We start from the raw sequence: 25,884 nt of genomic DNA on the forward strand, positions 1-25,884 counted from the left end.
CAAAAATTAGTTCCTTTTCCTCCAAGCTTTTAGGGTATATTTGTGTAGTGTTCTTCTTTACAATCACAGATGTTAAGAATTATTATGGTTGCAAAAAAAAAGTTAGATTCTCAAGTAGTCACCAGGATAGAGGTCCTCCAGAAACACCCCAAATATCTGGCAGAGGTAGCTTCCAGACGGAAATCACGTGCTAGCCAGTAGGCCGGGATGTGTTTCCCTGGCCATTAGGGGTTAATACCAGCTGAAATTCTAGTGAAACCTGGAGTGTTAATCCATGTTAAGGAGATCTGAGGAAAGCAAGTGCCTTAATCCCCGCAAACCCAGTGATAAAGTTGTTACTGCCTGCCTACATATATACCTCATGGACCATTTATCTGTGCATCAGATGAACCAGTCAGGATAGCAGAAGACTCCCTAAAACAAAGTACAAAATGATCTTTCCCTTGTGGTCCTCTTTAACTTCTCTCAAGTATTACAGGAAATCCTGAATTTATCTGAGATAAACTGCAGAGGCCTACTTTTTCAGATTGTACTTACTTTCATGTGTATTTTCTTCTATCTACTGCACCATCAGGACTACTGAGAAATTAGTCCAATAACTTCCCAGTATAAGTTTATGGTGTGTTCTCACCCCTCAGTTTTAGTGGCTAGGCTCAGCAGAACAAGTTGTGATTTAAGTCCTAGTAACGTCCAAGACCCCCCTCCCACAAGCAACTTGTGTTTTGTCACTAGACATCTGCAGCAGCGAAGGACATTGGGGAGCACATATGATGTGCAAATATGACGCATCTGGGTAAACGGGAGAGTCAGCTCTTAAAGCTGGAGTTCAGAGAGATCTCTTTCATTCATCCATGGGAGAAGGCCTCATTATAATTGTTCAAGCCTGACTGGATTACATCACTTTCCCCCTCATTTCACTCCCTCCCTGCTTGCCTCCCTCCTTTTATTCACACCCCTTGTTCGGCAGCAGCGTTGAGCGAGGGCTCCCTTAATGATGCATGCTGATCGCTTCATTCCCCGTTGCCCCCCCATCGCCTCCCCCAGTGCTTTGAAGTGCGCTCAGGTCTCAGGCTCCAGTTCAGAGGTCACTTTGTTTATTTATGCAAAGCTGGCTCATCTGTGAAATGGGGCTTTCAAGGCCTCTGACATCAAAGACTCCAAAGCTGGTCCCATCAAGTCAGAGCAGGGACGAGCCTTGCATTATAACAAATTGAAGCAACTTTGTGAATCATAGAGAAATATCACAGCTAGATTTTTGCTTCAAAAATTGGGCCGTTGTTTAGACTCGTTGTATGATGCTCAGCGTGTAGTATTGGCCTGAAAACCAATCATACGCGTTCAGCTAAAACATGAAGCCTTCATGGATAGTCTGTGGGTAAATAAAATTTGATCCTGGCTCGGTAACAGTCTGTGAATATTTCCCATCAGTTTCTCTCAGAGCCGGAGCGTTATGCAGAATTTTCCATTTCTTTTGACCTTTAAGAGGGAATGGAACAATTCTGCTATGGTAATAAACAGTAACTATATCCTGCTTATGTGGCGTAGGATTCCCAAAGTGCTTTGTCAATTGATGGAGTTGCATACAGAAATCCCTTTTCTGTAGAAATCCAGCCTGCTTTGGGACAGGGGGTAGACCATGGCAGGCAATGTGCACAGACCATTGTGCTTTCCGGGGGGAGAAAGGGCGATTTGGCCCATGAAGTCTGCACTGATAATCAGGGCCTCATACCCTCAGACATGTCAAGTCTCATGGAAAACCAGTCCCGTGACTACCTGTGATCACACACTTCCCCAGCACAGCGCCAGCATCTCAGTCCTGTGGCATGTCAGACCTAGAAGCCAGCTTGGAATGAGATCCTAAAGCAAGAAGAGGCAATGGCTGGAGAGCAGCTAGGGATCATGCCACTGAGATGACATTCCTGAACAACGGGCTGATGCGTCTGGATCCATTCTGGCCCTGTCTTTTATGGTCAGGTGCGGCATTTGGAGGGGAAGGGGCTACATGAGTTTGTCACATGTCTCTAAGTCTGCCACCTGACATGATATCAGAGCCTTCCACTTCAGGTTTCTCAACCAGCCAGCATGCTTTGTAACACCATGGAACCAAATCGTACAGTGAGGACACCTAAATCATGTATATATGTTTTCTTAGCCTCAGATACTCGTGACATAAAATTAATCAGTGATTATTTTTCAAGGCTGGTTTTCCACTTCATCTTCCAACTGGCTGCTCTCCTAAGCCTGTGATACTGTCCAAGAAGTCCAGTACAGGATGACCTTCCAATATAGGTCACAGAAAAGGGAACTTGTAGGAAACTTCAGCTACTTATCCTTCTTAGCGCTGCCGCTTGTGGTAATCTGCTGGCAGCAAAGCTGGCAATGCTGCATAGCTGGTCCCTGCTGCCCTTTGGCTGCAGGCTCATTTTTTTGTATATGCTTATCACCCTGACCTGCCTGCCTCTCTAGGAGGTGACAAGAGCATGAGTAAGCAATCGGCTTATTAGGTCATTTTTGAATATAGCTAAGACTCATGTGATTTCTGCTACTAACTCATCGGTTTGTATGCTGGTCATACTTATCTGAATGTGCTTCTTTTTTTCAGGTCCACTCTGTCTAATAAGTATATTACCAGGCCATTTGCATTTGTAAAGCTTGGGGTGAAATACAAACAGCGGGTCTTTAGATTTGGCACTCTTAACCAGGCTTCAGACTGCAGGTTTGGGCTAAACCAAATGCCTCTGAACTTTCAGGAAATTTGGCTTTGCTTTCAGTGTCACAGATACCTCCCTAGGAGTGAGCAGGCTGACCAAAGTGTGTTTGAGGTCCAGAAAGATGTCCATCCTAGCTAGCACAGGGACCAGAACAACTGCAAAGTGTTTCCCTACCCTAGGAAGCCACTTGATATTAAAATTAAAAAAATAGAAAAGTTCTTCAAAACAGGGAGAGACCAATTCTTTTCAAGCAGCCACAGTACTAACTTTGGATGAGGCAGGTGGAAGTCAAATCTTGGTGATATCTGTATTAGACAGGGGTCTTCCATCCTAAGGGTGTACCTGTCTCCTATAGTGCTCTTCCACTTTATGCAATAATAAGCTCCTTTTTGGCTCTCTGAGACCACAGTCCAGAGCTTAAGACACTCACACAAGGTGCAAGAGGGGAGGTTCAAATCCCTCTCTGAATGCAGAAGAGGAACTTGACCCTGTGTCACTCTCATCCCAGGTTAACACTTTATCATTATATCACTGGCTATTCTGCTGCCTCACTCACACATTGAAGCTTGACCAGAGATTCCTGGGCTTCAGGGGATCTTCCCCAAATGAGCATTGCTGAATTTCATCCAGTTTCTGGATCTCATGAATCAGCTTTTTTCCTACAGTTCTCAAGTGTGAGTTCGTTCAGATACGGTCACGCTGAAGGTAGGAGCCCAATCACCGCATGTTGCAGCTGGAACGGAGACTGCTGTAACATCGCTCCCCCAGTGTGCGGCTCTGGGGATGGGAAGGAGTAGTTTTGCTCTATGTGAGTTTCCATGTTTATGACATTTCCTCACCACCACGAAGACTTCTACTATGTGTTGTTGTTAACAACTCACAAAAGTGAGACCGGTTCCAGTGGATCTAAAATAACATGTCGAAATGTGTGCGGTTTTTTATTTCAGTCTTGCTCCTCCGCCAGATTCTTTTTCATAGGCTCAGCATGGTGGCGTTAGTTATCCTGATCTCTTCCCCCCAGAATGATTTTTTCTGGTTTTGGTAGGTTACCCCACAGGTTTGCGATTTGGCAGGATAAAAACCGGAGAAGCGTCTTCAAAGATCAAACAGGTTCAGAGCAATTCTGCTTACATCAAAAGCTTGGCAGCATGTCAAGAGGTGTTGAGACCTCCAGTCAGTCCTTGTGTGTAGGCAGGAGGAGCACACATAGGCTGACATACTGTAACATGAGGCAGGACGCAAGGGAGGATATACTGCTCTTTGTACATCAAGCTGAGGAGGATTAAGATATAATTGACAGAACATCACCACTTAAATGTCTTAACCACTTTTAAGATATCCGGCAGTTAACAACGGGCAGGAATCCTACATCTCTGACCACAGCTTTTCTTTCTTCTCCATTACTCAATACATTTTTCTAGTTCTGCTAAGGGATTTACTAAGCTCTCTGTCAGAGAGCATCCAAGACTTTGTTCGTAGCACTACTGATATTTATGTGAAGAACTGTACAAGTGCCAGAAGATAATCGATTCAGTATTTTGACTGAAAGGAGACAATCTGTCATATGCAAGCCATCATATATAATGGGTATATTTGTATTCCCTGCATTGGGTTTGCCAAGGCTGTAAAAACATATTTGTAAAACACAGCACATGGATTACTTCTCTCCTGTAGGAGACACGGGCTGCGGGCCAGCCTCAGCGGAGCCTGGACGGTATGTTTGCACTCACGGCACTGCACAAGAGTCCGTGTTTTCCTGAGTGTGACTGCGTTTCAGGCTGCTTCCGTGTGGTTTGGCCTGGGAGCTGGCTGGAGCCCTCAGGAAAGCCTCCAGGTTTCCAGCGATGGACAGAGGATGAGAGGGAGGTGGGAAGGGGCAGTCAGCTGGAGTGAGCTGCCAAAGTAAGAGCATGGCATGCTGCTGCCCTGAAAGTTTTCTTTTCTCCTCGAAGTGACAGCTGCACATACCTTCTGGGAAAACTGTGCTGAAGTAACCACAAGGAGAAGGGAAAAATCTGTCAGGGGCGAGGGGGACAAACCCATATGGCATTGCAGCCTCTCTGCTTAAGGGACAGCGGCAAACAAGATTGGAGCATGTGTCGGCATAAAATGCCCCGTGCTGAAGAGAGAGGATGATTTTCCAAAATAGCGGAAACTGGGGTGAGGATGGGGTTAAACACACGTTCTCTCTCAAAGACTGCACAGAGGTTTAGGCACTAAGCACTGTTTAAGCACAACCTAACTTATAAAACAACTGTACTCTGCAGCTATACTGTTTGTACATTAGCGGGGGATGGACATGCTCATGTATAGGCTGAGATAAGTTTTTCCTCTCTGCTGCAAAGACTGCCACAAGAAATTTCCTCTCTTATGCTCATGAGACCTTTTTCTTATGGGGTTTAGGAGTTGGACATTTGTAAGGATTCATTCCTTCCATTTTTATTTTTTTTTACACTACTGCAGAGCAGTTCCTTAAAAGTGAACTTTCTCCCAGCTTCACCTGACCTATTTCTGAAAATGAAACTTCACACACTTCAGTGCACTTCAGCTAGGAGCTGAGAAGCTCTTAATCAAGAGCTCAAATCCAGCTGCTGTATGGGGCTGCGCCACCTGTAGAGTACAGAAGTAGCCTTGGAAGAGCCACGCTGCTGCACTGTCACCCATAGATGCCCAAAGTCCCTTAGGTGGACATCCCTCCTGGTGTGATGCACTGCTGTAAAAGGGTGCTCTGTGCTGAGCTGAGCACTTGTGCAGCAGAGGTCAGGCTATTACTGGAGGCAGAAAAAGCTTCACATCTGGGCACTGCAGAGGTGTGAGGCCACCAGCACAGCCCAGGTTGCACAAAGAGGCTCAGGGCACTCCCCTGCTCCCTCAGCCCTCATGGAGACCATGTAGGTGGCCGTGTCACAGTGGCAATGTGGCAATTTGAGGTGGGGGCTGCTGGAGAGATGGGGGTTTCACCTTTTGGTGATTTCTGTTTCTCCTAGCAGTACAGGGTACGGAGGCCTTGGTGCTGCTCTGTAGTAGTGGTATAGACAACTAGAGTGACAAGGGACAAAGCGGTGCATTGTCAATACAGGTGGATGGGTGGTCTTAATTAAAAAAAAAGACCAAAATACACAAAACAAAACACAAACAGCTTTTCAATTCACTCTTGCTTTCTCCAGCCACAGCTTTGCACTCAGTATCCATTGAGGGCTCATTTGACCCCAGACCTGCTGGATTTCCTGATTTTGTATGGAAGCTGAAAGGCAAATTAGTGGCCCTAATTCCACTGCTTGTGCTCTGTGTGACTGATCATATAAGTCTTCCCCCACCTCCTAGGTTTAATTAGCTGTAATTTGGATTTATACCATTATTTGCATAGAAGGTACAACAGATCAGCTCCTCCTAGGGAACGGCAACCTGTAAACATAAACAAAGAGGCTTTTGTCAGCTATTAATGGAAACATTGATTAATCTCCCATTGCTTTGGTAGCCTGCCGAAAAACTCATAAAGCAGCAAACTAAATTGTTTATTAAACTGACGAGGCTGTAAGTGCCAGGATGTGGATGCCAAATGTATGTTGAATGTGTTTCATCTGCATGGTGCCTCCAGGAGGAGATGCAAACTCTTGTTATCGTACTGCAGCACTGTAGGAGACCTTTGTAACATCTTCCCTTTCCTTTCCTTTGCAGATGACACCAGCTCAGGAAAGGATAGCCAGGTACCTGAAGGCTCCAATGGAGAATATGAAGATCATACTGGGAAGCAATGGGGTAAGGAGCAGTGTATGTTTGTTGGTTTTCCTCGGTTCTTGGTTCAGTGCTGTTCATGCGGCACATTTCTCAGTTGTGGAAGGAAAGGAAAGGCAGAACGACTGGAGTGAGTTCTCCCTACAGATGGTCAAATAATAAACAGTGTGTTAGCTGAACATTTCGATGTCAATGGATCCCATCCAAGGGTCCTTCTGTGAAATGCAGCCCATGGTCCGCTGTAGGGCCCCCTGCCATGTACCTCAGCATGGTTCTCCCTTGCATTTGTTTTTCTGGGCAGTGACTTTCTTTTGCATGTGCAGTTATTATAGCTTTCATAGACTGTCTATAAAAGGCATATTGACTTTTACAGCAATATTTCCAAAAGCCTTCTGTGCCAACATAACACTGCTCCCACTGAGGGCAAATGGGAGGTCTGACTTCACTTCAGGAGAATTAACATTAGGCCAAAGCTGAGTATTTTTTAAAATTACCCTCTGTTTTAGACACCTGCGTGAACTGCTCCAAGGCCTGGCATGTTCAAGCATAGGATTTTGGTGCTGTTGCAGAGCTTTGGGCAACTCCTAAAATCTCACTTGGAATGGAATGGGTTCTGAATCACTGCAAAACTTGCAGGTCCAAAGTTTGGTCCAAGCACTCCTTGAAGGTCAGTAAGTTGTCAGGCTGATGCCAAACAGCTTTTGGCCATTACCAACAGGAGTGCAATGTGAGTTTATGACCTCGAAGGATGAAGCACAGCATTTCCATTTTGCTCTTGCAGTACATCCCTCCTTTTAATTTTATAATACAGAGATGGCTTTGTACCACATTCATGGCCAGGGAGTAACCTCATAGCAATGATAGGGGTGGAACCTGTCAAACTTTCACCATATGAGTCTCCACTACTTGAGCAGAGGCCAGTTTTCTTCAGGAGCTGGCAAACAAGGGATGTGGTGTGCTGTGGTGTAGTCCAGTCAACACCTAGAGGAGGCAGTGCCATAGTAGCTTTGAATTACAGATTCATCTGAGCCTGAGCTTGATCTGGGAGAGGAAGGCAACCTCCACTCATTCTGGAAATGGCTGACAATGTTTTAAAGCTAGAGAAAGGGTGGCTTTGATAAACTTCAGGTCAGGAGGGATTCAGCAGGTAGCAAGAAAAGCTGCCATCTCTCCACTCTTCATTACCCTGGTGGACATAGGAGTAGACATTGAATGCCACGGCAGATGTGCTACTGGTAGAGCTGGTGGATCAATGCAACAATAATATTATAAAAAAATATGTAAGCTCTACTAAAATTATTAGGCATTGACAATCTCATATCAAACAGTGTCTTACTCTGTTCTTCCCTGGCCCAGTCCTTCATTATGCTGCAGAGTGTTCTTGCACCTCTGCTTTTTCCCCTTTCCCTCCCTCCTTTCTCCTCTCCCCAAGCAGGGAAACGGCTGTGGCAGGCCACACACCCACCCAAGCTCTTTCCATCCAGCAGTGTTCACCAGCAAAGTGTTGGTGTGAGCTGGTGTGCAGGGAGGTGACTCTGTGATTCTGTGAGGGTCAGTGTGTATCTGCAGGTCTCTGGAGGATAATGGGTGAAGGAACAGTTTGTGTTTGCAGAGTCCTGGGCTCTAGAGAATTGGGAGAGGAGAAGCATGGGGAAAAAAACCCTCCACTTTGCTTTCCAGCTACCACTGTTGAGTGGTATCACTAGGGAGAGGTCGGGCCCCCATCAAGAGCAGGTAGCTGATCTTGGGAAACTAGATACCCCTAAGCCATGTCTTCCCACAACTGGGTAAGCTCTTATCCAAAAGACTTGAAAGTATTTCAATACTTAGTCATATCATGACACTTTTTTGTGTGAGTATCAGGAAAGATTGAAGAGGTGCTGACCATCGCAATGTAGAGGTAATTGTGGTGGATCGCAGCAGACTACATGTTTTAGCTAACTACCTCAGTTTGTATAAGCAACATCTGACAGGAGCCTCTGTGACTAATCCATATACCTCGAGGTGTCCCAGAGGAAGAGGAGACTGCTGAATTCCTTCCCAGGTCTTTGTGCCGACAGCCTTCTGTTTCATTTAATTTTCATTAGCTTGAATAAATCTTTATGGTAAACAGCATTTCAGCAAGGAGCCCATACACAACACTGTCTCTTTGTCCCCATCCACTTGTGTTTTCCCTTGCTCTTGTGTGTGGCATAATTTATACTGTACAAATGTGCTGTTCATGTTTATGAAGCAAACGCCAAGTGATGTGGAGGAGAACAAGCATGTGAAGTATAAATAACACAGAGGCACTTTGTAATGGTCTTCACTGGCACTCCAACAAGCAAAACTTCTGTAATGGTACAGATTTGGGGACAGACATTTACTAGCACCAGCTCAAAAGAGTTTTTCTGCCTCTCTCACACTGCTGCTTCTCCCTGTTTCTCCTTTGTGCTGGCTGGGTCTCTTTTTCTCTCTTATGTGTGTGTGTCTCTTTCTCCTTTTTTGTTAACTGCCTTTTCTAAACTTGTCTAATTCAGGCTTTTGTCAAGGAAACATTCAGGACTGTGTAAATGGGATCTGGTTTCAGCATATTGCGCACAGCCTGGAGTAGCTTTTGAGACCACATAATCACTTAACCTTCTTTAAACAGAAGAAGAAAGAAAGACAGAAAGAGCCAAAGAAGTTTAGCTTTACCTGTAGACTGGAATGTATCTGGGCAACAATGTACGAGGAATGAATGCAAAACCCCAGAGAGATTCATGGGAGTCACAGTGGGAGGAAAACCAGAAACCTTATAGGCCTGATTTTTGGGGAGGAAAGAGACTTTCTGTCTTGCAGCGCCCTTACCGAGCAGGGACACCAAGTCCTTCTGAAATATTGCTGTGGAAGTAGGGAAGAGGTAAGGGAAGGCGAGAGCTTAGCCTCACTCAACTCTTCACTCTGCATGGGCAGTGTGACTGTCCTGTCCCCAGGCTGGTTTCTCATATGGTAGTCCCAGCCCAAGAATCCGGTGAGGATCTACCCCTACCTGGACCCGCAGTTCAGAGTAAATTACTGCTGTGTTAGAGGATAACTGTTTAGACCCATTTCGCAGCTTGTTCTTAACTTCTCCATGCACCTTGCAGACATTCACTGGATTTCCACAATGACAGCCCTTATCAGCACATCTCCCTCCGCTCAGACTTAACCGTCAGCATGTCATTGCTCACAATGTGCAGCTATGATGGGGTTAATTATCTCTCTGGGAGGGTGATTGTTTTTGCTAGGAGGGGGCCTCCTCTTGCAGCAGACCCTCAAGGGAATACCCAGCAATTTACGCACCACGACCTGTGGAGTGGGTTAGTATGTCACACTTGCTGCTCAGCTGTCACAGCAAGGACTTTCAGTGCTGGAGTTGCTCCGGTTCCTTAGATTACACATGAAAGCCTCTGTACGGAGAGTAAAGCATTTCTGAGCAAGAGTTTGAAATAACATGAAATGGCTGGGACCCAAAATGACAGCCAAGGGGGCAAGGGGAGGCTGTGGAGGCAGATGGTTTCCCCTACAGAAAAGGACTCTGAAGAGAGGGGTATGCCAAAGGGTGTCTTCTTCTGAAAGGAAGGGATGTTGGGCAAGGCTGCAGTGGGGTGAGGACTAAGGGATATGTTCACAGACCTCGGAGGGCAATAGCTGCAGTTCCCCAGTGCTTGGAGAGAAGAAGCTGCAGAGCAGCTTCCTCCATCCAGCAAAGCTCTGCTATAGTGCACATCCCAGAGCTTCTGTCCCTCAGCCCCGGGCAGCAGGGCTGGCTCTGTAGTAGGGTGTCCCACTCTGTCGCCCTGCAGCAGATTTCCCTGATACCTAAAGCACAAGCTTCTCAGCTTGCTTTGGTGTCTTATGTGCTACTGAGGTTGTGGCTTTCCAGTTGCCAGTGGTGAAGGCCAGTGGCTGACAGGCATAATTCAACCCAGTGTGCCACAGAGCAGGCCACTCATTGCCTAGTTCTCTTATCTCCCAAGACAAAGACCAGGGAGAATTTGCCAGGGATTGTGAAAATGCAGGGTGACTGCCCTTTATGGCTGAAGAGTAAGATTATGGTAAGCAAGAAACAGGGTTCAAAAGCAGGGAGAGAAATGTGTTGTGGAGATGCTGAATAGACTCAGAGGAGAAACTGGCTTTGTCAAAATAAAAAAAAAAAGAAGACAGGTGAATTTGGCAGCAGTATTTTGGATGTAGGAGGAGAGTGCCAAGCGGGAGTCAGAGGTGGTGTTAATCTCAGCAGGAGATTGGAGTTAGCAGTGCCCCTGGACTGTCACTGCATAATTAAAGTAACTCTGGGAAATATGTAATTCCTTTTGAATTCTGCACTACAGGATACTATTAGACAAGCTTTTGCCTTGCAACTGGTCATGTTCTATTGTTTCAATTGTTTTAAGAGTTTTTGCAAAGATAATTTTCTTTCTATTGATTAGGTAGAGCAACTCACGACTTTACAGGAAGACTCTCTGCAATGTCAGTAAAGCTACTAGGGTGTAAAGGTGCCACCTCTTTTCCCTCTGGAATTGTGACATAATCTGAATTAAAGTTAGGTGCAGTTGAGGGTCTAAGTTTCAGATTTTGCCAGCTGAGGACCTTGCATTTCTCTAGCGCTCTTGTCACTGCCATTAGAAATATTGGTGACTTCCTTGCTAAGAGAAGGTGACTATCTTAACCCATGATTCTGTCCATCAGCAGCTATTGCTTCAGCTTCTCCATTTGTGGGATGGACTGGCATGGGTTATCTTCTAAGAACAAACTCAAGGTTTTTTTATTGGGTCTTTCCTTTTGTTTTTGTGCTTCTTTGTGCCTTTCAGCGTGAATGCTTCATAAATTAATGTTGAATGAATTGCATACGTTTCAGTTCAGATTAATGTACAAAAGTCTGGCACATTTCTAAGACTTTGCTACACATTGAAAAGATGTTGACTCTTCTTAAGTCACATTAAAGGCAGTGAGAACTAGGGGTCAGAACACCTCCAGAACGTGAAGCTTCAAATGACCAGCAAAAGATTGAGAAAATAGATGGCCTGACAGGTATCTGAGGTTTTTCCTTAGGTCTTGGATAAGGGCTTGAACTTGTGGCATGGAATATGGTAATGATTATAATGTGATTATGGGGCTGCATTTTGCCTTCATCTGCAATAGTGTGATTTTGGTATTATTTTGTGAGATGGTCTGACGCAGTTGCCTTATGGACACTGAGAAATTCCAGGGTTCTGCTATGCTGAAGGCTAATGCGGTGACCATGGCAGTCCACTAGACATTCAAATGCATCAGGCTGGATAGTGCCCCCTTTCTAAGGAAATTAGTTTGAGCTGATATGAGATTGCTAGACTGGTATGTATGGGGTTGTTGGGTGCCCCTCAAACAAATCTGTCCATAACACTTGACAGTAGTATCTTCCTTTGTGTGCCTTTTGCTCACCACAGTCAATTTTTCATGCCTTTTGCAGCCCGACCCAGGTTCACACAGCCTGCCAAGATGAGACGGAGAGTGATCGCCCGTCCTGTCGGCAGCTCCATCCGCCTGAAGTGTGTGGCCAGCGGGAACCCACGGCCTGACATCATGTGGCTGAAGGACAATAAGCCCCTCACACCCCAAGAGATTGGGGAGAACAAGAAGAAGAAGTGGACGCTGAACCTGAAGAACCTGAAGCCAGAGGACAGTGGGAAATACACCTGCCGAGTGTTTAACAAAGTTGGAGAAATCAATGCAACATACAAAGTTGAAGTAATCCGTAAGTGCAGCATCTGGGGTGGAAAGTCAGGGAGGGAGCTTTGAGAAGAAGGCTGGCTGCAGAAAAAGAGTGGAGTGTGATGGCAAGTGTGTGGACACGGAAATGGGAAAGTGTTAAAAACATTAGAGACAGAGAAAACATTATTGAAACTCTAGAATAAACCTAACACCTGGGTAAGACAGAGTAGCAATAATAGAAGTTAGTAGCTGAAATTAGGAGAGATACTTGGGAAACAGTCTTCTCTAAGGGCATCTGCATGGTAAAAGTTCACCATTGCCCAATTCAATCTTATACTACCAACAGAGTCAATTCAAGGACAGACTGAGAACTAACTGAGAAAGCCCTTTCGTGTACCATAGAGGAGGAGTGGAAATATTTAGCGTGGCCCAGATTACTCTATCACAGTGGTAATAGGGTCAAACCAATCAACTGAAAATTTAGTCTAGATATAGCTGTAATAGGAAGCCCACTTCGTTAGAGGAGCGTCCCAAGGGAATTAGCAGAAATCTTATGGCTAGAGTGATTAGCCAGACAAAGCTTTAGGACCAGATTTTAAAAAACATTTGGGCATCTGAAGGTTCAGGTGGGTACAACTGAGATACTAAAAAAAAAATAAATCCCAGGGTCCTGTCTGTATCTTTCGATGCCTACGTAGCTTTAAAGATTCAGCCCTTAGAAGATGAGCTGCGGGGGACTACCCTGCATTTTGGTGGCATAGAGTAAATTGCTTTTCTTACTATCTAGCTGTTCTGATTCTTGGTCTCTCATCTCTTGTTTCCCATATTATTACTGAAGGTAATTATACTCAAATCCTACCTACGTTTACCAGAGGAGAGCTCTTATTCTTAAATCATTGTGCTTTGTCTATGACATCATCATAAGTTGTCATGGAAATGATTACAGAGCAGCCAACTCACAAAAGTGGAGAAGATGAGCTGAATGGAGGGAAGATTGAATAGCTTTCATTAATGAGGAGCGGGGGCATGGAGGGCTATTTCCAGCCACATGGAAAGCATGTCGTTTGTCTGTCTGTGCATACATTTTAGCATGAGAAAGTTTATCCCAGTGTGAAAGATTGTTCTTAAAGGTAAAGATCTGTTCTCTGATAAGTCCTTTCTCTAGAATCACAGGAATTAAAAGCACATGTGGGGAGCTCTGTTGGGCTCAGAAGGCACAAACCTGCTGGACATCTGGGATTGATAAAGATGCAGCTGTGTGGAGACAGTAAAAACATGTGTTTACACTAAAACCAGGAGCAGAGACAGGGAAATGAATCAAGCCCCATCCTAATGGCAGCTGTGGCATTTTCACTTCATCAAAACCAGACAGCACCAGGAACAAACCCCTTTCTGTGTCCCTGTTTATCTTGGTTTTTATCAACTTAAAGATGTATGTAACCTTTGTTTTCATTAGCTTTTGCTGGCTAGGAGTGAAAACAGTAACCAAAGCTGGAACCAGAGTCAAGGAGATAAGGGCATTAAGCAGTTTTCAGACGTCTTTCTATTTTTAACATAATTCTGTGGAGCATTTCAGGTTTTATTCAATTTCCTCCTTTTTTTTTATTTCCCCTGAGCCTCCACTCCTAAGTCCTGCTTATCTGAGTCTTACTCTCCCCAGCTGTGATTCCCGCTCACAGTCCCAAGGCAAAGCCTGTGGAGACCACTGTGGTATTTTTGTTCCCCAGGCACATCTTTAGAGCCCTCATCATTGAAAGTATCCTGAGGTTTTGAAAGAGGATCCATTGTTCCTTCCTCTCACCCCAAAGCCAGTGCTGGTGGGAGCTGTTTTGTTACATGCTCAATTCTGCAGTGTTTGCCATCAAATGCAGTTGATGATTGCCAGCAGTTACCACCCACTGCGATACCATAATTTATCTCGGTGCCTAGGATAGAGGTTTGCAGTACCTCCTTTTCTGGAAACTGTGACTGATTTCTCTGATGCTAGCACTAAAAAAACCCCAGACATTCCTCAGAATGAGGGATATATTTTTCCTTTGACTTTATGTGGTGTTGACACAACATAAGGCTTATGATCATGCTGGAAAGGATGGTCTTGTGAACCTCGTGCGTTTGGTTTCCTTTCCTACCATCTTGTTTCCTTCATCAGCTGAGACTTGATGAAAAAAATTTGTGGGAAAGGAAAGATTTTGTAATTGGCTAGAAAAGAAAAAGCCTTCTTGAGCTCTTCCTCCACAAAAATTTGCTCCATAGTGAGTGTGGGGACGATTAGACTGAAGAAAGAAATAATAAAAGCAGGGAGGTAAGGGTGAAGTGAAGATCTTCCTCACTGGTGGTGTCTGTGGTCTCCGCTCCCCCAGTAGTGGATGACATGGCATGGGATGGCTTCCAGCAGAATTTGGTCCCCATGGGCAGCTGCCAGGCCCAGCAACTGAGATGACAGAAGTCCTGAAGGACCCCCAGATGAAAGATGAGACAATATGCACAGCCTGCCATTAGTCCATGAAAGAAAAGGCCTTTTCCCATCCAATTTTGTCTGTCCTTAGGGAACATTTGGGAAGACCAAAAGGAGAAAGAATATATCTTACCCCTCCCCTCACTGTCCCCAAACTGGGAATAGCCACAGTGGTTCTGGTGTAGACTCTCAATAGATATGTATTTGTAAATAATCTGGTAAAAAACTGAGGTTGTGTCTGAGAATACAAAGGTTCTGTCATATTCACCTGCAAATTGCACCCTACCAGACACAGTGGTAAGAGACACAGCATCACAGAATGGCTGAAGTTGGAAGGGACCTCTGGAGGTCATCTGGTCCAACCCCCCCCCGCTCAATCAGTGTCACCTAGATCTGGTTGCCCAGGACCATGTCCAGATGGCTTTTGAATATCGGCAAGGATGGAAATGCCACAATCTCTCTGGGCAACCTGTACCAGTGCTCAGTCACCCTCACAACAGAAAAGTGTTTTCTGATGTTCAGAAGGACCCTCCTGTGTTTCAGTTTGTGTCCATTGCCTCTGGTCCTGTCACTGGGCACCACTGATAAAAACCTAGCTTCATCTTCTTTACACTGTCCTTCAGATATTTATAAACATTGATAAGACATCATCAGGGTCAATATCAAGTGACCATTTACAGTGAAATAATCCACTTCATTTGTGTTCAGACCTATACTATTGCTCAAATTTAATCCTGAAATGGGTTTTGGCCTTTTTGGCTGGTGTCAGGCCATTTATCTTCCTCAGGTCAAGACTCAAGAAAGATCAGTGCAGCCTCTGACCCTGTAGATACATCATTAAGATCCCATTATTCTGGGATATGGTCCCTGAGATATGGGTACACAAGGAGTGGGAGTATAAGGAACGATGGCCCCTTTTGTCGTCTCATAGCTGCAGTGTACGGGAAGGGAATGGGGAAATTCAGCAGTTCAGACTGGACTTCAAATACTTGCTAAGGAGCAGAAGGGCCAGGTCTGACTTGTGCGGTGCTGCGTAACACCCTGCAAACTGCCGCCCAAATATAAATGCTTCATGAGAGACCTGAGAGAGCAGAAACACAGAAAAGAGAGAAAAACCTTCTGTAGGAGAATCTTAGGACCCTGTTTTCTTAGCAGTTAGGAGAGTTGTTTAGTGTACAACAGAGAGGGATGAAGAAAATTTTCCGAAATATAAGGGCTAGGAGGGAGAGCAAACTTTTATCCAGACCTGCGGCAGATTGAGTAAGTAACTTCCTTGTTAGAAATAGGAAGATTCAGGTTGAGCATGAGATAACACTTGCCAAGCCTCAGACAATGGAGGAGTTGACTGTAGAGACTGAAGAGCATCTACCATTAGAGGCTTTGGCAAAGGCTGAGCGAATTTATATCAGGAGAGGTTTGCAGAAATCTAAGCCTGCTTTGGGGCAGGGAGTTGGACTAGACAATTATTTTGCGTCCCTCCTACACCTTTTTCCAATGTTTCTGCTATCACAAGTTAATGAGATTGGCAAACAGCTTTTTCCATGGAGCTCCCTGTGTTTTTGTGCAGAGAGGACAAGGTCCAAGCCCATCCTGACAGGGACGCACCCCGTAAACACGACGGTAGACTACGGTGGGACCACATCCTTCCAGTGCAAAGTCCGCAGCGATGTCAAACCCGTCATCCAGTGGCTGAAAAGGGTGGAGTACGGCACAGAGAGCAAGTACAATTCAACTATCGACGTTGGGGGACAGAAGTTCGTTGTGCTGCCCACGGGGGAGGTCTGGTCCCGTCCCGATGGTTCCTACCTGAACAAACTGATGATTACTCGAGCCAAGGAAGAGGATGCAGGGATGTACATTTGCCTAGGGGCAAACACCATGGGCTACAGCTTTCGCAGTGCTTTTCTCACCGTTCTGCCAGGTGAGTTATGCCTTTTTTTCCCCCATATGAACTTGCAGACAATAGACAACCATTGCAGACAATAGTCTGCATCATGATCTTTATTAACCCAACTATTGATGCCTACTGGGCTCTATGGCCCTTTGTGATGCTGTGCTGATTTCGGCTAGTCCAGTTCTAGTAAGAATGCATGAGGGACTAAACCAACCCTGATTTAAATCAGCCCCTGCTGAAATCCTCTTGATGATGTTTCCTTTTCTCCCTTCATGGGGAATAATGATTCCAGTAAGGGGAAGGAAAATGAGTTACCTGTTCCTGTATGGAAGAGGAGCTGGGAAAGGATAGTACAGTTGCAGGCACTAATCACTTTAGTGACAGGGTGCAGCGCGTGAGAGGGGAGCAGAATAGCAACACAGTTTGCAACCCCATTCCCTCAGATTTCTTCTTTCTCATCCTCTTATTTATATTGTTTTTACTGGTAAAAGGAAACAATGATACAGGCCCATAAAATGACAGAACAATAACAACTGTCCCAGTCACAAGCAAAGGAAAAGAATGAGTGTGAAAGAGAGAATGATTGATTAGTTGAATTCTTACCCAGTGATTCCCTGGGGATCCTTGTACCAGACTTGCAGCTGCTTCCTTCTCTCTCCAGGCCTCAGAGCTGGTGGCCACGTCCACTTGAGGCTGTATCGAGTGTGTTTGAGACACACCATCTTTGCTTTGTCATTTACTCCATTGTCTCCTGACTGTGCAGTTCTGCCCTTATAAAATTTTTTATTGAAAAGGGCATTTCTTTCTGCCTTATCTTGCCATGTGAATCTAGCTTCAGATCCACCAGTTTTATGAAAAAAATCAGCCTTACTGTTTTTTCTTCCCTTCACCACCACAAGGCCAACATGACCAAGAGAGTTCAGGAGCTGGAGGCAATATCAGAACATTTTGGCGGTCAGGTCTAATGGAGTGTCTCCAGTCAAGACACCAGTAAGAAAGAGAGATCATTAACTCTCCCAGGCTGTTAGGACTGGTTTTCTGTGTAGAGAGTGGGGAAAACACTCATGAATCCTGTGAGGAAGGCAGCATGGCCTTAGGATTCCATCCTCGATTCCCCCTTCCCCTGCTCGCTGATTGCCAAAGCTCTGTTTCTCAGCAGCCGAGAGTCACTAGCTTGAATTTAGATACTGACAGCAGGTTGCCAAGTAAGAGAGTGCTCTTGGCATCTTCTTCTGCATCACTTAGATTTAGGACTAAACTCCCAACTAGAAAGCCTGTCAATCCCAAGGAAAAGGCTGCGTGGGTGGGATATAACTCAAAGTCTCTGGGTGTTTCTGAACTATGAGAGTCTGATCCAGCTTGCAATGAAATCAGTGGGATACTTTCCATTGATTTAAATGGGACTATAATGAGGCCTCATTCCAGAAAGAGAGCCTGCAGGCCTGTTGTTAGTAGCAATGACGGAGAAGGAGAACCCAGATTGCCCTCAGAGGCAACAATGTGGTTGCAAGGCCATGAGTTAGAAAAACACCATTTTGCTTGTAAGTCTACCAGATTTGACATAGACAACTCTGAAGAACAACATGGATGAATATCAAAACACTTTCATTTCAGCCCAGCAGAGGATTTCTGCCAACCAACATGAAGACTGTTTTTTTGTGGTCAGCTGATGGGTCAGTTCTCTGATCCTGTCTCGCTTTGAGCAGGGGTTGGACAAGATGACCTCCAAACTGCCCTTCCAGCCTAAATTATTCTGTAATTTTCAGTGTTGGTGAATCAAAGTTTTGTCTATTGAGGTCAACAGTTTAGGTGCTTCTGACTTCAAAGAGACCACATGGTATATATTTAATATTTCAGGCTAGCCGTAGGATTATTTGTCAAGGAGAGAAAAAGACATCAGTGTCTTATAGAAGTTTGACTTGAAAGTTAAGTGATATATGTTTGAATGTAACATATTGGGCGGTTTGGATAACCTGTGGTTTTCAAAATTTCTTGAGCGTCTTCCTGCAAGCTGAATTCCTACGGCTATGGAAATCCCAGCTAGTAGCTATCTAGATGAGGATTTTGATAGCTAGGATCCTACCCCAGGACTCCTTTTGGGTCTATAAATCAAGAGATCAGGCTGAGAAACCCGGGGGTGTAAAGACTGCCAACAGCACAGAGGAGAGGGGGGAGGTAGGTGTGAAAGATGCTGTCTGAAGCATCTTATCTCCTCCAGTAGCTGCATTTGCTGCCCTAGGAAAGCCAACAGCAGCTCCAAAAAGACTGGTGAAGGTAGAACCCACAGGGAGTTGGACACACACTTTAATACCATGTGAACTTTCAGTTCTCCACGGCTTGGGCACCAAGGAGGGGACACCAGCTCACATACATCCTTCAACCTTCCTCTCAGACACACAAGAAACTCAAAACAACACCCCCCAAAATGCCACATTCATGCTGCCTGTCATGGTGGAGCATTGCTGAGTAGCTCCAGTATATCGCTAGACAGGGATACTAGAGAGTGTCTAAAGCCCACGCAGACACAGCTACACCTGGCAGAGGCAAGTGGGCAATGTGCCGTTGCTCTGTGCAACCCGATCGTGCCTCCTGGGCTGCTGACATGGAGGTATTACTGACACGTCCCACGTTGTATCCTCCAATCTGGGCAGCGAAGCCCACTCCATCACAGAGTGAGGGTGTTAGGAAACTCTTTTGGGCTGGCTCTAGTGCATCCATTAAAGCTTGGATAAGAAAGTTAAAAAATCACCCAAAGACTCCCCTCCCGACCCCTAAACCAAAGAAAATGGGTTGCTTGTCCTTCCAGGAGCACTGAAAAGCAAAGCAGTTACCAAACATCATGTGCTGGCTTGATTTCTCCCTTGTTACTTGGTCTGGCACGCTTGCCAGACAGGCTGTACGAAAGCCAGCCCAAGTGTGACATCTGTTTTGAATTCACTTTGCCTGCATTTAATTAACTCTTTCTGTCTCTCTCCTGCCATGATGTCCAGATCCCAAGCCTCCAAGTGCACCTGTGCCCCCTTCCTCGACCAGCAGCCTGCCCTGGCCCGTGATCATTGGCATCCCCGCCGGAGCCGTCTTCATCTTTGGAACGATCCTCTTGTGGCTTTGCCAGACCAAGAAGAAACCCTGCTCCCCACCAGCTGCTGCCCCCGTGCACCGGCCGCAGCCCCGGGACAGAATCTGTGTCTCCCAGGTCCCCGACAAAGACTGCATCTCCTCCATAAACTATGAGGAATATGTCGCCCAGCAGCAGCATTTACTGTCGCAAGGGCCTGCACTTGCCCCAGCCATGGCATCCAAAATGTACCCAAAGATTTACACGGACATCCACACCCACACCCACTCGCACGTGGAAGGCAAAGTCCATCAGCACCAGCACATTCAGTACCAGTGCTAAGTGGGTGGCCGTGTACAGTAGCTCGTTTGGGCTTTTCCTCGTGGTACCTCAGAAGAGACTGCTCCAAGTCAGCTCACACTGCCAGCAATAGGCAAAGCAGACAGAAAAGATTATATATAATTTTAAATATATATATACATATATATATAATTGTATATGCGTGTGTGTATGTGTGTGTATATATATGTGTATATATCTATATCTATCTATATAAATATATATATAATAGAGAAAGACAGAGAGAGAAAAGAGATTTTTTTTTTTAATTATTGCAATCAGGATGTAGCTGAGGAATAATGAAGGAACTCCGAATCTCAGCAGAGAGGCAGCCATCCCCAACAGCAGAGCCTTCCTGGATTTTTTAATCAAGGTGGCAACAAGTGAGACAGGACACAGGGACATGAACCACCACCTCCTTCCTTGTGTTGCTAAAAGGAGCAGGAAGAGCAAGAGGCAACTGCAGCGCTTTTCCAGATGGGCACTTCTGTTCCTGTGCCTGCTGCACATCACTCGTTTTGGTGGGAAGCGCCCAAGCCTGTCCCACGTGGGAGCATGCAGGAGAGCCTGTTCCCTCTGAGTGACTCGAGCTCTGAAGTACCTGAGTTTTAGTGCCAAAGCACCAGGAGACGTAACCAACTCAGCTCTTCCAGGGAAAAAAAAAAAGTAGTTCAAGAGGGCCTGGAAAAATGAATTTCTGTTCACAATGTGAAATGCTGAATGCTTCTTAATCACGGTAATTTGGTCTGAAAGGCTAACTGAGCTGGTGTTTTTGATTTCTGCAAGTTGAAGGCATCGTGTTTCCCATGGCGGATTCTGCAGATCAAACCACAAATGCTCCGCTCCCTGGTCCTAGGACTCAGTGCCACTGCCAGGAAAAAGGAAAGAAGGAAAGAGGAACATTGTACAGAACACCTTTATATTTATATTTAAGAAATAATAATAATTAATAATAATAATAATTGAACTGCTGATGGTGAAGAAAGCAAAACACACTGTCCTCTGATGGCTCACAGTGACAAGCTACTGGATTTTCTACATCAATGCAAAATATATGAAAACATTAGAAAAAAGAGTAAGAAACAAAGAGAATGAAATAATAATCTTGTAGGAAAAAATGCATTTGAGAAATATTCACCTAGGTTGTGTGTGGTTGTCCCCTCCCCTCAGATAACATTTTGGAAATGATACAACTTCATTGCAGTTCAAACAACAGTAAGAAGATGAAATAAAGAAGGACCATATTAAATACCTATATGGACTGGAAATTAGTCCAATTGCAAATATAAAACCTTTGTAATTCTATATAGAGTTTAAACAGAAGTCATGTATATTTAATTTATTTTGTTAAACAAGAAAAAAGTGTATGATATTTTCCTCGAAACAGGCCTTTCTATACGTATTTTTGATCAAAGAAAATAAAGATTTTTTTTCGGGTTCTATAGATGCGACGCTCAGAATATGCTCAATGTAACATGTGACCAACTGTACTTCTCCTAACCTGGAGGTCATCTATCTCTATGCCTTTTCATACTAGCCACATATAACCTTCTAACATCATCTCAGGTGCCGCTGGTGCCACCCTTTCCATCAGAAACCGGCCTTTTCCGCTGTTTATGCTTTGACTGTGAGGGTCTGCAGTGGCCACATCACTTCTCATGAACACCTTGTCATCTTCAGCAGCAAAGATCTCTGCTCACAGGGAAGCCAGTTTCACTATGCATGTTTTTTGGTGGGGGAAGGAGGTTGCATTTGTTTTTTAAGGACAAACCTGCGGTGGGTTTCCTTTTTAAAAGAAAATTTTGTAAATCAAAACGTAATAATTGGTGAGCCTGTAAAATGAACTTCACCCTCAGGGTGCTTGGGAGGGGAAAATATGAAATGCAGGTGAAACACTTCATTTGTAAATGCAGCTGCTGAAGGAGCCAGCAGAGGGTGAGTTGGACGCAGTAGGAATAGCACGCCGGGAGCTACTGCCCTCCAGGAGGGCTCGCACCTCGCACCTTCCTTGTGCTGCATGCCAAGGAGAGGCACCCAACCCTTTGGCGGCCAAAATTTTCCTTAGAGAAGGCAGGTTCAGCAATGGTGCAACTGTTTGCTGTTCTCACGTGAAGTTTGCTGCTGCAAAAACCCTGAAAATTTGAACCATGCCAAATTTAACTTCGAAATTACTTCCTTCTCAAGCGCGTCCTGCAAAAGAGATCTTCAGCATACCAGCTGCTCCGTTTGAAAGTGAAACACTTCATTTAACCTGAAACAAAACAGTGCTTTAGGCTTTGCTTTTCTCGCAACGTTTCTGAAGGTATTTGCTCTGGGTTGACCTGCAGTGATTTTTCTGCTGGCTTGTTTGAGTCACCAGCAAACCAAACAGTTCCCTGTTTGCTCAGCCGTAGCGCTGCGAGATGGGGCCCCCATTCAGCAAATCACGTAAGCTCCTGCTTTCCTTCACCAGTACATGCTGCTCCAAAAAGTCCCTTTTTTGCCTTAGGCACTTGGATCAGTAGCTCCATCCCTGCCCACTGTGCTGATGCCGGCTGGAGCCTTCCAATAGCTCTGGGGAAGGGGAGGAGGAGGAGGGAGTAGAAGAAGGAGACCTTCCCACTCATGTGGAGTTTACCAACTGGCACTGTTGCGATACAGTACTTCATAGCACACTCTGCTGCTTTCCTGTATGCTGTAGTAGGAAATTCATGTTATAACCTCTACAGGAAGACCATCCCTCACGATGGTCTTCCTGTAGAGGTTATAATAAAGCAACTCATTGTTAATTTTTTTTTTTTTTTTCAGCAGGAGGGTTCAGTTACACTTTGTTAACACAAATTTATGAAGCTCATAAAAGCTAAATGCAGATCATGAGTATTTTTGTATACATCCTCTCGGCTTCAGGGAGGCTTAAATATGAGCACTGAGGGCTCTGTTCAGGTATAAGGCATGATTTAGGCAGTTCTTAACGGCTATAGTTTATTGAGTCATTTTATTAAAAAAACCCACACAAACCTAAAATGCCTCTATAAACTATACGCACATCACCTTTATTTTAAGGAGGCAGTAAGTGGATGTTTCCATGAGAGATACTAAGGGCTACATCTCATATTTCGTGCCTATGGGAAGCTGCTTATTGCACCATAATATGTCGTGAGCTACCACACGTTTCAGCAGCGTTATGGGCATGGCAGAGGGCAGGATGCCCCTGTGAGCCCGTGGCCCTTCTCTGCTCTTTGTGCCAGTGCTGCAGCGAGAGGACACTTCTAACACATGCTGTGATAGAGGTCCTGAAACCAGCTTCAAAGGTGGAGGTGAACACTGTTTTTGGATGGTTCAGCTCTAAGTAATCCCTAAGAGACTGTCCTATGGCACTTTTTCAAATGGCAGCTATATTGCTGACCCTCAGAGGGAGGGTCAGTGGTTAAAAGAAGCAATCCTGCATTTCCCATACAGCACAGTCTTCCATGCTGACCGTAATGCTCTCCGCGGGTGCCTTCTACCCTTTGTGGTCCAGCTCTGTAATGTTGTATCATGCAGTCAAAAACTTTACATATTGCCAGATATGCAGAAGGAGTGGCTTCTTCCTGCCCGTTGAAGCTCCTGCCCTTAGGGACAAATCTCTAGTGATGCTAATAGAGATTTCCAAAGGCAAACACTGCAGTAAACCACCCAGCATGGACGATGCAATGGCCAAGCGCAGCTGAAGCTCTCAGCCATGGCACTGAAAAGACAGCTCTGGTTTTGGATGTGCCACGTGAGATGCTGTAAAGGTCTTGATTTGCAGAAAGCTCGGGATGCTCATCCTGCCTTGGGTATCAGCTTCCTCTTGAGCATCACCTCTTGAGCACCCAAATGGATGTGAAATTTCCCCCTAGGATAAGATCATTTTATGCCCTATTTAAGTGGGGCTGTATATATTGTCTGGGCCTTGCACTGCCTTGCTGTGCCTGGGTGGGTGTTGCATTTTTGAGGAGTTATTTTGCCTCCACAGGGTACCAATAAGTGCTCTTAAGGGTCACTCTGCCCCATGCCCTACTGCATGCCATTTATTTTTAGGGCTTGATTGTGCCTTGCATGTATTGCAAAGTCTTCCTTAGTCTAAATAAATTCAACCAGGTCCTGCTTGTGTTTGAATTTGTTTTTCTTCACCGGGACAAGATCTTCACTCATGCATAGAGGGTGTTTAAAGAAGAAAACCATAGTCTTGCAATTAGCTACTGACTCTATTTTGAACACAGAAGTTTTTTTATGTTAGGTATAAGTATACGTACACATATAGGCATATAGATGTACATGCCAGGCTGTGATACAGAAGGCAGTTGTACTTTCAAAGCCATGGGGCTTCAAAGATCAAAGGAATTTTAGGCTTAAAACTCACCATCTTTGTTTATTTTATTTGCATTACAGATCAAACATGGCCTTACGTGCCAGTTTGTGTGTGGCATTTTTAAACTTTGTATGGACAATCTTTGTACAGTCGGCCCCTTTCAAACTGAAAAATTTTATCAGACATTTAAAATAAAAAGTTTCATGTGACTTTTCAGTCGGTGGCAAATACAATAGCTGAACACATCACAATGAGATAGCGTGGCAGAGTGTGTGCATGTCTGTTGGCTGTGGAATAAAAGTTACAGAAGAAAAGAAAGGAATAAAAGCCTGGAACTATGGTGATAGACAATAGAGTTCTGTAAACTTACTGTATGGTGAAGGAAAGGATGGCCGTGTGCGTGTGTGAGAGGGTGTGCACGTGTGTGTGCATGTGTGTGTGTTTGCACACATCAGGAACACATGCTGGCAAGGCGAAGCAGACAATATTGCAAAATTACCTTTGCACCACAGCTTGGTCTGATGTTTTGTGTAGGTGCTGTGAATCTGGCAGAGGCATTATTTTTTGAATGATTTGGAAAAGGTTTCTGTCTTTTAGTGAACAGGGACTATTTTTGCTCTCTTCACCTCTACAGCCAAATGCCGTAGTTGCACCAGGAGCCAAACTGCAATTAGCAAGATGAAATTGTGGGGTCGCTGGAGTTGATGGCCAAACTCCAGTGCCTGGAGTGGAGCAGGGATTTCAAGGTCAAGCCCAGCACCTCCAGCCCTTCGAGGCAAACGTGTGAGTGTCTCACTACTCACTCCAGAAGCAGGAAACATCCAAGCTGTGACAAAGTTCAGAAAAGCTGGCCCTCACCCAGACTTCATCTTGACCTGACCTGGACCTCGGACCCAAAGAGAAACTGCACACTTAGGGTGGGAAAGAGGAAATATTTCTCTGTCGGCTCCATTTCTGTGGCTGTCTGAAACTCTTCTGAGGTTTGAAATATTGGAATAAAGCCCCGGGGGGAGATGTAGCAGTGAGCAAAAATTGGGAGGTGGTCAAAGGTTAATGGAGAATTTATCATGGCTTTGCTATCTGGGCATCACCTCTGCCTGTATGGGGTATGTTGAGCATTCCCAGCACTCCAAATTACCCAAAGTCAATGATTATTCTACACACAGTGCCCGTTCCAGCTCTTGCAGATGCCAGTGGGAAAAAATCCCTGCAGTGTCCATTGGGAAATCAATCAGACGCATGGAGTCATTGCAAAGTTTTTACATCTTTGTTCTGGCTGGCCCGTTGGCAGAGAAAGATGTGACATGTCCAGAGTATGAAGCCAGACACATTTAAATGGGAAATGCACATATTTTGGAAGGAGCTATCAAAGGAAGGGGTAGACACTGCATCTCTCAAAAATCTTCAAAATTAAGGCTGGGTGCCTTGTGGACAGGGTGTTTCAGTTGGGTGCAAGATATTGGGAATGTTGTAAGGATACAGGGAGGCACCTAGTCCAGACGGGGGCATCTGGTGGTCCCTTCTGTCCCTAAAGAAATGTAGTTGAGCTGCAGAGAAAAGGAGATGCCAGCGCAAGTCCCCTGCCGCGCGGCTCCTGGCGAGCGCTGTAGCTGCACACATGCACCCCAGACCTTACAGCAACATTTGGCACACGGCAGCCTCGCTCAGGCCGCACACCCAGCTCCG

The 25,884-nt window shown here is 45.2% G+C and overlaps 1 protein-coding gene across 3 annotated transcripts in view; it reads left to right on the plus strand.

Annotated features, from left to right (window-relative positions):
* Positions 1-21,878, plus strand: part of FGFRL1 (fibroblast growth factor receptor like 1) — a 180,818-nt gene extending 158,940 nt beyond the window's left edge. For all 3 annotated transcript variants that reach the window (XM_063336637.1, XM_063336635.1, XM_063336636.1), the window contains exons 4-7: positions 6,390-6,470; positions 11,899-12,183; positions 16,163-16,516; positions 19,480-21,878. In XM_063336637.1, coding sequence (XP_063192707.1) covers positions 6,390-6,470; positions 11,899-12,183; positions 16,163-16,516; positions 19,480-19,889 — 1,130 coding nt within the window. In that variant the 3' untranslated portion in view covers positions 19,890-21,878. The remainder of the gene's footprint in view (positions 1-6,389; positions 6,471-11,898; positions 12,184-16,162; positions 16,517-19,479) is intronic.
* The last annotated feature ends 4,006 nt before the right edge of the window (positions 21,879-25,884 follow it).

Source organism: Chroicocephalus ridibundus, chromosome 5, assembly GCF_963924245.1.
Source record: "Chroicocephalus ridibundus chromosome 5, bChrRid1.1, whole genome shotgun sequence".
Classification (NCBI taxonomy): domain Eukaryota; kingdom Metazoa; phylum Chordata; class Aves; order Charadriiformes; family Laridae; genus Chroicocephalus; species Chroicocephalus ridibundus.